Source organism: Oryzias latipes, chromosome 12, assembly GCF_053564925.1.
Source record: "Oryzias latipes strain Hd-rR chromosome 12, Olatipes_Hd-rR_3.1".
NCBI classification, from domain to species: Eukaryota; Metazoa; Chordata; class Actinopteri; order Beloniformes; family Adrianichthyidae; genus Oryzias; species Oryzias latipes.
Window position 1 is genome coordinate 25,152,577 of NC_136248.1, and position 16,403 is coordinate 25,168,979.

At 40.0% G+C, this 16,403-nt stretch overlaps 1 protein-coding gene and 1 long non-coding RNA gene across 3 annotated transcripts in view; one reads left to right on the top strand and one right to left on the bottom strand.

Moving 5' to 3' along the window:
- Positions 1 to 1,388: 1,388 nt before the first annotated feature.
- The window catches only part of ntng2b (netrin g2b), an 80,793-nt gene continuing 65,778 nt past the window's right edge, over positions 1,389 to 16,403 (top strand). The window contains exons 1-2 of the mRNA XM_011481543.4: positions 1,389 to 2,123; positions 2,954 to 3,704. Coding sequence (XP_011479845.1) covers positions 3,486 to 3,704 — 219 coding nt within the window. The 5' untranslated portion in view covers positions 1,389 to 2,123; positions 2,954 to 3,485. The remainder of the gene's footprint in view (positions 2,124 to 2,953; positions 3,705 to 16,403) is intronic.
- LOC110016045 (uncharacterized) overlaps positions 4,898 to 16,403 on the bottom strand; it is a 92,570-nt gene continuing 81,064 nt past the window's right edge. The window contains exons 3-4 of one of the 2 annotated variants that reach the window (XR_013659520.1): positions 6,619 to 6,769; positions 4,898 to 6,094 (exon numbers count right to left, since the gene is read on the bottom strand). This is a non-coding gene — a long non-coding RNA (uncharacterized LOC110016045). Of the gene's footprint in view, positions 6,133 to 6,618; positions 6,770 to 16,403 lie in introns of both variants that reach the window. The other variant, XR_013659521.1, reaches the window with a different exon arrangement.

Consider the following 16,403-nt stretch of genomic DNA (forward strand, 5'->3'; position numbering starts at 1 on the left):
TAAAGTGGAATTTCCTGAATTTAAAACGATTGAATTTAAAACGATTTACTATTCTCTGACATGGAGTTATTTTAGTTTTTTTTAGTTGTGAAACTTAAAAAAAAACACTATTTTTTAAATAGCTAATATTCTGGTCTCCTTTAGTGTACTTTTTTTTTAAATATATAACTTTTGGTTTATTTAATTTTATTTCATTTAAATCTGACATTACCTGCAACATTCGTTTTTTTTTAAGTTTTTTTTTTAATTCTTTTCTAACAGGGGTTATGAATCTTCTGACAAACCAGAGGTATGTCTGAGTAAACCCCTTTTGTAATCGAGGCCAAACTTTATTCCTTTTATTTGTTTTTGAAATTCTTTTGTGACCTGCAACATTTGTTAAAAATGATATTCTTATCCAAATCATGTATCCTTCATTTTTCTCTTTTTAGGGAAGAGAGGTAGAGTTAGTAAGTAACTGAAGCAATGCATCATAATAAATAATTCATAATTTAACAGCTTTTCCCTGTACTTTTATTCCGAAGCACAAATGAGCACTTCCACATCCCCACCAAACTCACATCATCATGTTTTCAAATGAAAATCTGTGCTCTGATGCACCGTGTGGTCATTTGCAGTGATCACACACACCCTCTGTCACAAGTCACAGCTTTGATGCAGAGAGGACAGCAAAAAATAAAAAAATACTAGTTTATGCACAGACTTCACCTCCTATGTTTGAGGAATGTCACAGGTGTGGGGTTAAACCTTATGGAGCTCTGTGAGGGAGTCTGTGACAATTCCCCAAAAAGCCTTGGAAACTTTAGCAAGAATAGGACCTAAAAGAAAGTTACAATTGGATTTATAGATGTACAATATTAGTTAGTGGAGTAATATAGGTGTTTGCAAACAATCTTAATGGCTCATAAATTTCTTTTTGTGCCCAGATCTGCTCCCATGTGAAATTAAAAAGGCAATTTTTGCAGGGATATGGAAAAAGTGTAAAATGTAAAAATTGTTTACATTTACCTGGGTGAAATTCTGAGATACAGTCACAATCACGAGTTGGAAAAATTGACCTCTACACATTTTAATTCCAAAATTGTTCAAACAATGTCATGGTGTTGCTGACATGTGATGCACGATAGCAAAAAAGCTTGATGGAGAGTTTTGAGAGCTGCTGCACATATAAATCGGTGGGTTATTTAGTGTATACTTTAAAGAAAAGTTGTTGTTTTTTAATTAAAAGTCTGCTTTTTAACATTTCTCTTGATTCAGCACCTTGGACAGCGCTCCATAAATGAATGAATTGTGGAGTTTTACAAACTTAACCCAATTTTTTTTAATTAGATTTATCAGCAATTTGGTGCATAATTAACTGGTTAGAGAACTCTCCTTCTCCGACTCCATCCTCTACCAAAGAGCTGCATGTCCAGCACAGGTGGAGGAGGAGTGAGCGGATCCCCGTTTTGCCCGCTGGTCCTTTAAACAGCTGCAGATCGGACCCGACGGGGACGCAGTTTAGGAGCGGGAGCCAGCAGGGGAAGAAAGTTGCACCGCGCCGAGCCGATCCGGGCAGGGCAGCGGGGCAGGAGCAGATGAAAGCGCAGATAGTGATTGAAAGCGATTGTAAAAGGATTTAGCCTCGGCATTAACTGAGAGAGGGAGAGGAGGAGGGAGAAAGGCAAAGAGATAGAGAGATAGACAGAGGGAGGAGGGAGGAAAATACTTTCCATAAAGCCTCCCCCCTCTCTCTTTCTGCCCTTGAGCATCCAGGGTAAACCCGAGCTTGTAAAGTCGGAAGAGGAGGAGTAGGAGAGGGGGAAGACGAAGGGCGGGCACAAGCCTTTCCAAAACTCCATATTTTATACTTTTGATACTCCTTGACGCTGGATTTCAGCCCTGCTCTCCCCACCAGATCCAGGACACAGATCCACCGCGTGCGGCCGTCCACAGATTTCAAAAATAAATTAAAAGTAACCCACTGGACAGCAACATAAACGCCGGGCCAAGCTGATGAGGGGAGTACAGTGAGGATCACGAGAGGGGGACGCATGCTCCATACCGGATGGTCGGAGGGGGATTGTTGTATCCACGCACGGGGACGTGCGCGGTCCAATCGGCCTGACCGATGCGTCCAAGAAGTAAGTGCTGTCTTTATCTGATAATGCATCTCCACATTCGGCTCCATTAATTCCGATGGGGGCGCGCGGGCACTAGAAAGTGCCGCCTGTCAGGATTCGCCGCGCGGCTGTAAATGACAGTTTGCAGAGTGAGAGTGGAGCTGCACGGTCTGGTGCACCACAGTAGAAAGTGACACACCCCTGCAACCCTGTCAGTGCCGGAAAACAGCGCTGAACACTTCAGTTGTGAACTAAGTGTGCCGGGTCCGCGCGGGACAGTTTGTCCACGGAGCTGGAGTCAGTCACTGTGGATTGAAAGTGGTATAATAATCTCTAAAACCACGCTGGAAAAAGAATTGCGCATCCATGATTTGATTTCAATTTTAGTTATTTAGATGACTTTATGTGTTTTGCTTTTTGATTTTGTACATAAAGTGAAATAATTATTGAATGGGTTTTTAAAGACTAATAAAACAAAACACAGAGAATTTAATAGACTTTTAATAGAAGAATATTAGAGACCGACTTTTCTTGCAGTGTAATTCGAACATCTGTAGCCCGCTCTGCAGCAGTGGAGCAACTATAACTCCTGCACGCACAGGCGGCACCCAACAGCAGCAGCACGTGTTTTTACGCACAAGGTTGTCTCACAGCGTAGCGCTTTAAAGTCTGCTCCAATTCAATTCAATGCCATTAAGGCTCTGCGTGTTATGGATGGTGGGGATTTTCCCCTCACTTTAAAGCGGCCAGTTACCCTATTATTATTCAAATGCATCATGGATGCGGTGAAGTTTTGCTAAACTAACTTTCTTCCGCTTTTTCAACTTTCTTCCATCTTTGTGTCGATTCAGGACCACAAGGAGGAGTGAATCTGAAGCGATCAATGGATCTATCTGAAGACAAAGCATTTTTTTCTTCATCCTCACCCTCCATCACTGTTGGCCCCCTGCAGCTGTCCGCTCTCTGAGGCATGGATCCGCGCTACCATCTCCCTCCCAACTCCCTGCATCAGCATGGTCCAAGTGTGCTCCAAGATTAATCCCTGCAACAGTGCTCGCTTTTCCAACCACCGCCCGACTGTCTCAGGAATTCAGCCATAAGAACAAGAAAGTATCCCTCTGTCGGTTCTCCGGGGACCCTCGACATTTGTTTGAAGACTGAGGGCGAGCTTCACTTTACGGGATTCTCCTTTCATCTGGGGAATTAATAACAACCAAGTGGGGAGTCTGTTTACCTCTGCCTCCCCCTCAATTCAAGGAGGTAGCAGGGATACTCACTTTTTTCTTCTGATCACCGATCCATGCGCGTCACTCCTCCTCTGACCTCCGTGGCCCCCTCACCCCGTGCCGGACCCCGCTCCATACACCCCATTCCCGGCCTGCCATGCTCCTCCAAGCCGTGATCCTGTTGCTGTTGCGCTGCTTGGCGTCCTCCCTTGGCCAGTACGACCTGTGCAAGTCCCTGGTGAGCACGGATGACGGCTCGGTGTGGGAACATTACGCGTGCCAACCGAGTCCCGCGCCCATGAAAGACTACATGCGGATCAAAGTAGACCCGCCAGGAATCACGTGTGGAAATCCACCTGAGAGGTTCTGTACTCTGGTAAGTTCTTTGAGAGCACCTGCATACTTTATTTTTAATTGCACGTTATTTTTTGTGGACATGTTTGTGTAAAACAGGTAAAGACGCACAAGCAAAAAATATATTTGACTTATAGTCCATGCACAAAAATCCATGCAACAAGATTGATAAAGGAGGAACCACAGATAGTGGGGTCAAAGGCGTGCAGGGATGACATAAATGCAGTGACTTGACATAAATCGACCTTGCTTTCAGATGTCTGGAGGTGTTGTTTACATTTGAAAGGGCTTCCAGAGAACCTCACACTTCCTGAGATAAAATGTTGGAGCATCTCTTTTTTTCCCAAGGACACAAAAGGTTTATCTGCAGGAAAACTTGTTCAATTTTCTGCTGAAGTAGTTTTTAACACTCTCCCCTGCAGGCTTGTCCCAGCTAAGGAAGGCACAATAATTAAAAAAAAAAAAAAAAAACAGGTTATAAAATCTGAATTATAGGATTCTACTCAGGCCGCAGAGGAAAGTTAAATGCTTAGGACTTGACTCATGACAGACAAGTTTTGTCCATCCTTGTCTGACTGTTTCTATGCCGTCACGTATTGACGTCTGCCCCCTAATGGCTTCGGTCTGAAAACTTCTCCAACTATGTTTCTGAGTGAGCGATGATGAAATATTGATGGACTCCTTAATGGGCCTCCTTATAAAGGTTGGCCAGCGACGCTCCATCTCAAGGAACCAGAGAGTTCTGCACGGTTGATGAGACAGGAGAAAAGAAGGGAAAAAGGAAGAGGGAGGGCGGGACAGGAAGGAGTCTGGTCTTAGTCAGCACTTTTACATGGGACGAGTATCATTATTGTGGAAAGATCTAGTTCCTCTCTAGTTAAATCCCCACAGCCGCAAATGACCAGTCAGTCCGTCCTCCCCACAGTGCACTTGCTCAGAGCTTAGAGAGGAAAATTCAGTCAGGAAGGAAAGAATGACGCCTTAGAGGGGTACATAATGGACCTTTTTTAAAATAAAATAAATAAATAAAAACTTGGTAAAATGTAACTGTAAACAAAAGCTGTATTTGCACTTCTGTTCTGTTTGTCTAACTTGCATTTTAAAGCACAGCAGTTTATGTCAGAACAGTTACATAAAGTTTGATCTGGTTTGAAGCCAGGTGGCAATAATGACAGAATTGCGCACGTAAAGCGTCATACCCCTGAGTCCAAGATTTTTTATTTTTTTTAAAGTTGCGCAAAAGTAGCTTTTTTTTTAACTAACCAAATGCAGTGTTTCTACTTTTTACTTCAGATATGGTCTGGGAAAACAATAAAAGACTGCTCTATTCTTTCTAAATGTTTGTGATGTCATGTTATGGAGTTGCCGTGGAAACCATTTGAAAAAAAAGTAATAGAAAGCAGAAAAAACTGAACACGGCAAAAGCACGCAACAAGACTAGGAAAGAAACAAAATTTAGTTTGACAATAATCAGCTCAAAACATGGACTTTAAGTCAGTAGGTTGGTGTTCCGACTAACTGAGTTTGTTACCAGGTGTGACCTCGATGGAAGAACTTAAAAACTATGCATCAAACTAACCAAAATGATCTAAAGGTTACAATTAAACGGATCCATCTTTACCGGTAAACCCGACTATTTAAGCATCAAAGAATTCACACCAACATGCAAAGATCTGGTTACCATCTACACCTTTGCAGGAGATTATGCCCATTAGATCAACTCCTTGATTTACAGATCATTTATTTTTAGACAAGCATTTTTTCCTCTCCTCCTCCTCCTCCTCTTCTTCTTTTACTTGTCCTGAGATTTGGCAGCTCTAAGCTAGTGTCTTTTCTAATTGGCGTGCATTTGCATTCAAACATTCAGCGCTTGCACAAGTTAAAATTAAAAAAAAGGACTGTACAATAAATACATTTATTAATGCTTCATCCAGTGTGCAGAGCTAATGGTTCTTGATTGAGAAATCCGCTTCCTCATCTGGTTCTTGACATAGACTGCATAAGATGCTACCTTCTACAGAGTGAGTGTTACAGTATGTTGTTACACTGATAGAAATCAGGTTTCAGGCTTCTTGAAGCTCACTGTACTTCAGCTTTCTGTACTTCCACTGGCTTACTGTAGCTTTTGTTCCCTTCATCTCTACGGGGATGCATTTTTTTTCTTCTCTATTTATCTCCCCTGTTTCCTGGGAATGCAGCATTTTTGTTTCCACAGAGTCAAACAGGCTGGCATGTTGGCTGCCGTAACGGGATGGGCTTCCAGCACTTTGACGAAGATGCTACTGTCTCTTCTGTGGCGTGTGAGGAGCCTCTGTAGTTTTTTTGTAGTTTCTGTGCATGGAATCAAGTGCAGCTTTGCGTTGAGGGTGATGGAATGAGCGGTTTGAGGCAGTTCGTAGTCGAGTGGGGTAGCTAATGATGAGGGAGAGATGAGGAAGATCCAAGCTTAGCTAAGCAGAAAGAAGTAGTCAGACCACAGTCCCGCAGTAGTACACACAGTACCCATTTATAAATGTTGCATTCCTGTGCGCCTTTATTTTTTATTTTGTTTTTTTGTTTTGAACCAAAACCTTCAGTCAAGCGCCTCCCTTAGGGAAAAGAACAGAGAGCAGCCGAATGCAAACGTGGGTATCAGTGTGCTGGAATGTACAGTTCACAGTGGTGCTCGCTGCTTTAAACGTGTGCATGAACTGGCTGACTGTGCAGTCGAAGATAAAAAAAAATATATAAATATAAGAAACAGAAAAATAAAAAAGCAGCCTTCCTGTTCCCTAACACATTTGCTAGTTTTAGAAAGTGGAATCAGCCAGCTCTAAAAATAGACATGAGAGAAAAGAGGAGCTGTGCTGTAGTGGAAGGGAAGTGCACAGGAAGGGGAGGAAGATGGCAGCTGGTAGTGTGGATCAGTGCGTTTCAGACTGGGCCTATGGCCATACCTCATGCTCTCCGTTTGGTGGTGGCTATGCCAGACTCTGCATGCTTGCTCTGTCCAGCAGTGGACCATTGAGGAAGACTGGATAATAGAGTTCGGCAGTGGGATGCTGCTTTATGCCCCCACCTGGGAAACATGCAGCCCTGGCCACTGTCCTAAAAACAAAAGTGTGAGTTGGTTAAGAGTTCAGCTAGAAGACAGGAAACAGATGAGAACGTGGACCAACAGCGATGATGAAAAGAAGGGAGGAAGAGTGTGCAATGATGTAATGGTGTGGCTTGCTCCCTCATTAGGATGCAGTTGAAAGTGAACTAAAACTGTTTATGTGGCGCCAGAACAGGAGAGCAGATTTGTATGGTTTACTCAGGTGAATCTGGCTGCAGAGCTCACACAGGCAGAAGTGGACAATTTTTCCAATAAATCACTGATTGTGCATGTTGCATGACCATTACATCCCATAAAACAATAATAGCACCTACTTAGTAGGAAGGCAGTAATACTCTTTTGGCCCTTATGATCCACTATGCAATCAATGCTTAATGATAAAAATGTGTACATTCAAGAAAGTTGTTTTTTTGTGTGTGCTTTGTTTAAAGAATTTTGAAACTTTGTTTCTCAGTCTTTGCTGGACCAAAACTTTTTTTTATCTAAAGTTGTTATAAGTTAAGGTGCGTAGCATCATCGAACCACGGCAGAACATTTTTTTTTCAATCTCTCCAAAAGCTTAAAAAAAGCTTTCTTGCACAGCATTAGTATGCTTTAGTTTCATTCAAGGAGCAAAGAGTTGATTTCATCGTAAAAAAATCTTATAAAACGACCCCCCCCCCCCCCCGTTCCCCTGTAGCGCCGCCCCTTGGGGGAGACTGAAGGAATTACAGCCAAAGGAATCTGGTTTTATCTTTAAAAGTGGATGAAGTTTTTATGTATTAAATTTTATCCTCCCCTCTTTTGTTTTAGATTTGTATTTGTGTTATCATTTTCCACACGTTCAGTGTTTCTACGTTCATAAAAGACAAAATTAATTATTTTTATTTCCTTTAAATTCCAAACTCAAAATTTTTTTCAGTATATGCAAGTGTTCGTTAACCAAATATTTTTAGTTTAGTTGCTGAAATGCAAAAATTTACTAGAAGTTATATGTTTGTTTGTTTTTTAATATTCTGCTTTGCCTAAGAAAATTGGTTGTCCACTCCATAAAACCCAGAGAGAAGAACATTATAAGAGGCCCTTCTGGCTGTTTTATCCCCAAAAGTCCTCCCCTTCCTACCTCAGCTACACTTTCCTTGTAATTGGTTTATATTCAATAACATACATCAATAAAAGATAATAGCTTTTCCCTGATTTCACCACATGGAAGGCACTTTGGAAAAAGCAGTGCCTCCATCTGATGTTTCCCTCCATGAAGCATAAACGCTGTGCCTGAATACACGATAAGTTCACAATGCGGCCTGTCCATGGAGGTCCGGCCACCGTGACTCCAGCAGAACGAGCTCAGCTGCTGCTTTAAAGCAGCAGGACGTCTCCGTTTCTGTCCTCTCCTCCTCCAGCAGAATCACCCTTGCCCACAGTAAACATTAAAAAAAAAAATTCTTATCCAGCGCCCTTACAGACATAAACAACACCCACCCACACAAACGCACACATAAAACACATTTGCATGCAGAGGCTCCTGTTTTTGAACACAGCAAGGCATTTTATAGGAAACAGAAAAACACTTTGTGTGATTAAAGCAAAGCCTTGGTCTATTGTTTGTAATTTCATTTGAGGGATTCACTTATGCCAGGAGTAAAACAGTTTGAGCACCCCAGCTTGAAATGACTCACCTGAAAAAGAATCACCTGATTTCCAGAAAGCAATAAGAGGAAAGATGACTGTAGTATTTTCTGCTAAATTACTTTTTAATGTATTTCTTTGTTTATTTTTCAGTAGTAAGGTCTAAATCAAGGTTCTTTCCTCCAGTGTCTGCGAGCCTTTATGCAAACTCTGGACCCTCCATTCAAGAAACACATTCTAAACGATGTTCAGATTTTGGGAAGTCTGAGCTTCATAGTCCCTGTTCTGTTGGTAAATTCCCTCTTTTGTTTTTTTCTTCTCATGTTTGACAGGATATATAAAGTTATAAATGTGCACTTGTATGTCCCTGCCTATACTCCAGTAGTTCCAGTAAATAAGGTCAAAGCTGGTGCTGATACCTGATTAACTGAAGGTACGTTCACACCACCCTCGGCAACGCGCATCCAAGCACCCACTTCCAATGAAAAGTCTACGAAAAGGCGTGTATATGCTCGTTTCGGGAGTTCAAAACTCTCACAGCCGCACATCGCTACAGAAGTTTCTACAACCCTTTTCGGGCAATACGTACAAAAAATGTGGCTATTAAACGTGTTGAAGGCTAAACCAGGTTGAACTTTGACCAATCAGGGACTTGGATTTGGTAGCCAAGCAACTTCCAACTTTAGGTGGTGGGCATGGGTTAGTTAACATTAACAAAAGAAAAAGAAGAAGCCCCTTCCTGCTCATCCAGTGTGAACACCATGGGTTGAACGCATGTCAAATACCCGGTGTAAACTTAGTATAAGATTTTTAAAAATCACAGTTTGGCTCCCAAAAAAGCTCTTTTGCAAATGTCTAATTTTTTGCTCAACTTTTCCTGCAGAAAGAAAGAATGCCACTCTGCACACAAAGCCTATGTTCTTTGCAGTTAACCAAAGGGTTTATTTTCATTTTAACAATTCTTGACACTTTAAATCACTTTCTGTACGAATTGTGATATACAAATAAACTTGCCTTGCCACAAATTTCTGGGAATATTTTTATTTATTTATTTATTTATTTTGTATTTTTTGGTATTAAGAGCCATTTCTAAACTAATTTACCAACTTTCCACCCTCACACTTTTAAGCTATTGCTGGCAGCAGTCTGGAGGAGGACAGAACCTGCAGTTTTTTGGGACGAAAAAGAAAGAATCCGAGTTATTTCTCCGAGGCTGTTAGATCTGCGTCAGTTGTCCTTTTCTAACTCTCAGACAAGCTCTGATCAAACAATCTGTTTTGGATTTTCTGTCATGTTTAAACCTTTTGCCCCAGGCTCCTTTTCTCTATTTTTCCCCGCTCTTAAAATTTCTGAAAACAGCATCAGGCCACACACACTACACTCACATATTTAAAGCCACTTCACCCATTGTAAAAAAAAAAAAAAAAAAAAAAAAGATTAAATTTCCGGCATGATGGAAACCTTTCTGACAAAATAAAAGATTAACGGTATAAGTGAAAAAGCAATATCTCTTCCTCTTCCCCTCTGTGGCCTTTTTAATGGGAAGGTTGTTCCATTTGATGTTTCTCCAAAACAAAATAAATTGTGTTCTCAGAGTGTCTGTCCCCTTCCTTTATTTCCCATGCAGGCAATATAATAAAGAAACTTCTGTATGTGGAAGGAAAAATTAGGCGTAAAAGGAGGCTTCGCTGGAACATGGAAGTATTCTGGGGAACAACAAAGGTTGGACAAGGAAGCAAGAAGAAAATATAGAAAACACAAGGGAAAGCAGTGTGAGGTCGAGGAGCAGCCATCGTTTTATCTGAAAGTTTCTAACTAATCTTATAGGCTCATTTGTGACAAGAAAAAAAGATGTAAAGCAAATGTTTGCATAAAAGAATAAAGAAAAGCAGGTATTTAAAAAAAAAGTACAAAGTTACTAATACAATAAGATATTTTGCATGTTCAGAGTACCTTTAACCACTAAATCCATGTTAACTATTTGTTTTTTTCTTCAGAATATGGTATAAAGAATTATTCCCTTTTTTTACGAACACAAGTAAAATATTTCTTAAAGTGTGTTTTTAAAACACATTTTTAAAAGTTGTATTTTAAATGTTAACCGTGCATAATCTATGTGTGCTTGCAGCCAAAAATGTACAAATCCAGTTTAGTGTATACATTCAGAGTACAATATTCTTGACTTCATTTTGCCGTTGGGTATAGTTGAAGTTTGCAAAAACAGACACTCTTTAATTACAGTGGTCCCTCATTTATCTCAGGGGTTTGTTATGAAAATAACCTGCAATTTGTAAAATCAGTGAACTAAGATTATAGGTGTTTTAAGGCTATAAAACTGCTAATTTACGCTCTTTATACAATGTTCTCAGAAAGAAACATTTTCACACTTTTCTTTCTTGTTTAAACTCTCAAAGTTCAAACCTTAGAAAAATAAATCTAGAATTATAGAATGAAACCAAGGATCTAAACGTAATCCCAGATTTATGTAAATGTAAAAAACTGAATGCATTCTGTACAGTAGACACACCACAGATGTGATTGATTTACAGCCAATCAGATGCAGAAAAAAACCTCCAAAATTTCATCCAACCATCTTCCTCCTCTTATTTGGGACCGGCTTGCGGGGGGAGCAGTCTAAGCAAAGATGCCCAGACTTCCCTCGCCCAGGCCACTTCCTCCATCTCCCCAAGGGGGACCCCGAGATGTTCCCAGGCGAGCCGAGATACGTAGTTTCTCCAGCGTGACCTAGGTCTTTCCCGGGGCCTCCGCCCTGTGGGACATGCCCAGAATGCAAAATTCTAAAGGAAAGAAAATCCATGGGAAACCAAGACTCAAAAAAGTAAGCATTGTATGAGAAACTATGGTTTATCCTCAACTACATGGATGTAAAGATTAAAAGTTGTTTTTTTGATAACTCTTGCCAGATTTTTCCGACACTTCCATATTTTATTAGTTTTATAACTTTTAGCACGAATATGGTTAGCTTTTGTGAAAGCTCATTCCAAGAATCAAAATTTAGCTAAATAAAGAAAGCAAATCCCCGATCATCATTGATTATCACCGGGACAATAGTTTTTCATTCCAAGTTGGGACCCAAACCAGGTTCGTACCAATTTTTGCAGTTCTTCAAATGAGCCCTGGGGGCTGATGTCAGAAAGGAGCAATTCCACATAGCCTCCTTTGATGAAAAGTCTAACTTTACGCCCAAAAGGAACTTTTGTGCAACCCTTGTCAATTTTTTTTTTATGAATTACTTTATACCCTATCCATCATAACTGATTTTCATTTTTGATTTTATTAAAGCTCAAATTTTCTGAGGATTGGGACAGGGTTTTTTTTTGAAGGGTGGAGTGGGTGGAAGCAGAGTTTCAAACTTTGTTTTGCCCCGTCGGATCGGTATTTTCAGAAGATTGTTAAGGCGGAAGAAGCAATTCCAATCAATGTGCCCTTCCTGCATCAGGCTTTATCAAATCAAATGCCCAGACGGATTGACACAAAATTTTTTACAGAATGTATAACATGTTAAAGCGCATCTTATCTCATCCATGTTCACCCTGCAGAATCCAGTGGTTTACATCAGAAATTATCCAGTGCACATTAGCAAAAGCCTCTGCCGTTTTTTCCTGCAGTAAGATGTTAAAAAAAAAACAATTCCCTCTGTACTTCTCTCAAAACTGCAAACTTTCATAAAGTTATATCACAGCTATAGTGAAAAACCAATATAGTTATTATTTTGAAGCATATTGAGACTGATAAACCTCTGCATAATCATCATCATTTCATTCTTGGTTTTCCAGTTGCAGATGCTGCGCACGCAGAAACATGAATCAGCATCTAAAGCAGGCGACTGAGCCAAATTGCAGAAGTTGAGATGTTTTTAATGACTGTTAAGGTCTCTTTGTTTTGACCCGCCGCTGAAAACAAGGAAGTCACTTATCATTGGCGTGCTGTGGCAGCTGTTGTCGTAGAGACAGGAGCCCAGTGGAGATAATTGTTGGAAGGGTTTAGTAGTTCGGGCCACCTGCCGCAGTATTTGGCTGGGATCTGTGTGTGCATGGTAGTGAGGGAGAGCATCTCTGCAGACGTTTGTGGATGTGTCTGTCCTGGCACAGTTAACCCGGGCCAGGTAAGCGTGGAGGTAGAGTGGAGAAAGGAGGGCAGGGTACACAAACGGCTTAAGCATAACCTCGCGTAAGGCTCTCATGGGGGATAAAATCTTCCAGCTCTATTACTGTACATATTACCTCTACTGTAGGTAATCCTATGGGCTCGAAGAGGTCAGCAGCCGATGAGCAGCAGTGTGTAGCTGGTTCTCCCACTTTGTGGACACACTTGTACATGAAGCCACACAACAACTGCTTTTTTCTTTTGTAGAGTATGCAAGGGCTAACCTATATAGAATTTGCACTGTACCTTGGTAGTATGACAGTACAGCCATTTTCAATAGGATTTGTAGGTCAAGAGTCAAGCCCGGCACAACGATCTACTAATCTTTCTTTCTGTTGGTGTCTGGACTAAGGTCAGAAGTTGGTCAAAGTGTGCACAGAAAAGCAGCTGGGCCTCCACAGGGCACCCTCTCATACTGTGACGTCCATTGCAGCACCTCTTTATCCGAGTCCAATTACCTCGTCCGTTTGCGGTTGTTTATGAACAATGTCGATTAACATCTTAAGTGTGTTTGCGCTGACAGCGATCTCTTTGTGAGCCACTGCAACGGGGATAATAGGGTTATCAGATAGTAAACAATCCTCCAATGTACTTCAGAGAGAGATTATTTGCAATTGCAGCATCAAGATAGTTCCACAGCTGTGTCTCTGCATGCAAAGTGATCATCTATATTGCTTTATTTATTTATTTTTTTCATTCCTATCTTCCCTCAGAACCGTTTGAGCGTTCGCTTATGACTGGAGTTTCCCCACTCTCGCTTGTCACCGTAAATCAGATGATTGATAGTATCTGCCTTTCAGGATTGTAACTTTTGGTGTTACATCACCAGAGCTGCTGCGAGTGACTGCTCACTTTCTGCCGCGTAACAGTCCAGTAACTTCATTGAGAAGGCAGAGCGGATGCTTCGTTTTGCTGTTGCTGAATGGGGAAATTGTGAGCTTCTGCAAAGAAGCTCTGACATATGATCTATGCTTGCGCAGTACATCAATATTATGCAGCTTCGCCTTCAGGTTAAAGCTTACATCACATGGAAGAAACTGCTGTTTCATGTGATACTCGACCCAAATCTTCTGAGTATTGACCAGTCAGCCTTCGCGGGAATGAACGGCGACTGCAGAAGGCTTAAATTCACATTAGTTGCAGAAAAAAAAGTTTCAAAAAAATATCCATAAGTAACTTCACAAGTCACTTCTTCATCTGTATTCTTCGCATGCCAGGATGCTCATTTCTATGCAAAACTCACGTTGCAAACAGAAACTCTGGTCAGCTCATTAGCAGGTCTTTGCATCATTGAAGTGCCCAGCTGCCATCTACCAGTATTTACCATCAATGATAAAAATACAAACTTTACATATCCATCCTTTCAAGCTTTAAGAGCCCAGAGTTTGACAGTCAAGCTATAGAACTTTGGTGAAATCAATTAAATCCAATTTAGCTCAAAGACTACAAGATAAATCCTTTTATAAGCAAAATACTAAAACGTTTACCAGGTAATAAAACGTTCATTTACATACCATTTTTAAAATTAAAACATATTTTACAAAAAAGAACCATACACCCTACATTTTTTTAATGTATTTTGAAAGCATTCCTAGTGGTCTTTTCATTATGATTATTGCCTTCTTAGCCAACATAAAGAAAAACTGTCGCTTTCTAGGACATAGTTTCTGCAGAGCGAAAGTAGTTTATCAGAAATTTGCCTCAGAGTTGTGTGTACGATTGTTGGTGCAGAGTAAGCCTGCTCTCATTTCTCATCATCCCTTTGTTTATGCTCTCCTACTAGCTCACAGACCCTCACATCCCTAACCTGTCATTTCCGGTCAACAAAAATGGCGAGCAATATCGGAGCAATCCTTCCATACAGATTTATCCAGATTCCAGACGAGGAAAATAAAGACGTACATGGATCTATTTACCTGCAAGTGGATGCATCAGAATGGAGTGGAGCAGGGAGCTTGCGGCTTGCCGTAATAACTTCTACGTCCTGGCTACAAGATTTTTCCAACTGCAATTTTTCGTCTGTTCCTGATTCATAACAATTTGAATAAAGAAATACTCAGAAATGCAATTTTGAGCTCAATTTTCTTTATATATGTTCTCCATTATGAGAAAAATGCGACAAGAACAAGTTAAAAAGCACCAAATACACTATTTTGGGTAGAAATCGGACGTTAAGTCAAATTTGAAACCTCGTCTTTCGCTGATTCTACTTAAAGGATCTTCTGAAGGAAGCTGCTTGTAAAAAAGGTTCTGGCTTACTGCAGCACTAGACACTTGATAAATGTGACTTCCTCTTCATTTTCTGAGACTGCTGACTTTGCAGTTGGCTCTTCAGCTTAATCCTTATAAGTCTGACAACAAATAAATAATCAAAAACAAAAGGCTTAATTACAACAAACTCCCTCTCGTTCTTGCTGCGGGGTGCAGGTTTTTGCACCTCGCTTGAGGATTTCGCAACTCTTCAATTTCCTTAATATTTGAATATTAACAAACACCTCTAGATCAATACGTTTTAACTGGAGCGAGAATTTCTTTGGTTTTGTTCTCATCCTGTGGAAGTTGTTTTTACTTCATAAATAAAGAAAATAAGAAATAAAATAGGGAAAAAAATGACAGAGGTGCAAGAATAAAAAAAAAGAAATTACTTTGCTTATACTCAAACACATCATTTTAAAAATGATTAAGTAAAAAACTAAAGTAAATTGTTTTGTTGAAGTCTCAATAAGTAAAAAAAAATGAAATCAGGAATAAAACTAGATTAAGTTCATTCTTAACCAAGATCATTTTTTTCAACACACAAATCTACAACTTAAATAACTAATAATAAATTCAATAAAATGACTAATTAAGTTGATGTGGATAAAGGTATAAATTAGGCTTAAAAGAAAACCGGATAAAATAAAATAAAATAAAAACAAATTGGGTAGAAAGGATATTAAAGGTTCTGAGCATAAAAGCTTGTTACCAAGTTTTTGCACAGTTTGGCTGGGGGTGCGACTTCTGCTCAAGTGCGACTTATATGAAATTTTAATTAAAAATAAATACCAACAAACGCTGAAGGGCACGTTAGGAGTTTGTATCACTATTTGCTACCGATAGTCATAGAGTGTCACAGAGGAGGAAGAATTCAATAAATTTTGTGATTTGAAGTGATAGAAAGAGTTTAGTTGACTTGTTAGCATGTCCTTTATGCTATGCTTATCTTCATAATTGTTCATGTGTTGTGCTACTATACTAGATTCCTCTTGTTTCATGAAGCTAAATTAAGCATCAATGTGTTAAGGTAGTGAAGCGAGTATATATTCAGTCTATAATTGTTATCTACAGTAGAGACACCCGCGAATACGCAGAATCTGCAAATACAGAGAATCCCCCCTCGACAGAAGAATGTCCGTTACCGATCCTTCTTCATCAAAAACCCACCTGAAGAATAAATGTAAAACATTTATTAAGAAACTTGGAGTGTTGCGCAACATGTAGGATTTTCTTTTTTAATTTAGAGCAATAGACTGTACCGTAGCGTACTTTATAATGCACATAAGGAGTGTCACTCTGGCACTGTCCGAATTCCCACCCCTAACCCCTTAACTACTGAAAAACTATATAGTGTGGCACTATGTAGTGCCATGAATTTTAAAAGCAATTCTGACAATATGCTCACTACTTTTTTTACGTTTTAAACAGCGGATATGACATCATCAATTTCACACAATTAAAATCTAACTAGTATGAGCGTTTTGCGATGACTATGTATGAGTCCAATGTCTTCTGAAGATAAAAATTGTTCAGACGCAATGCATTGTGGTCGACATTCGCCAATCCAGTGAGCATCGATGCACACAAGTTTTT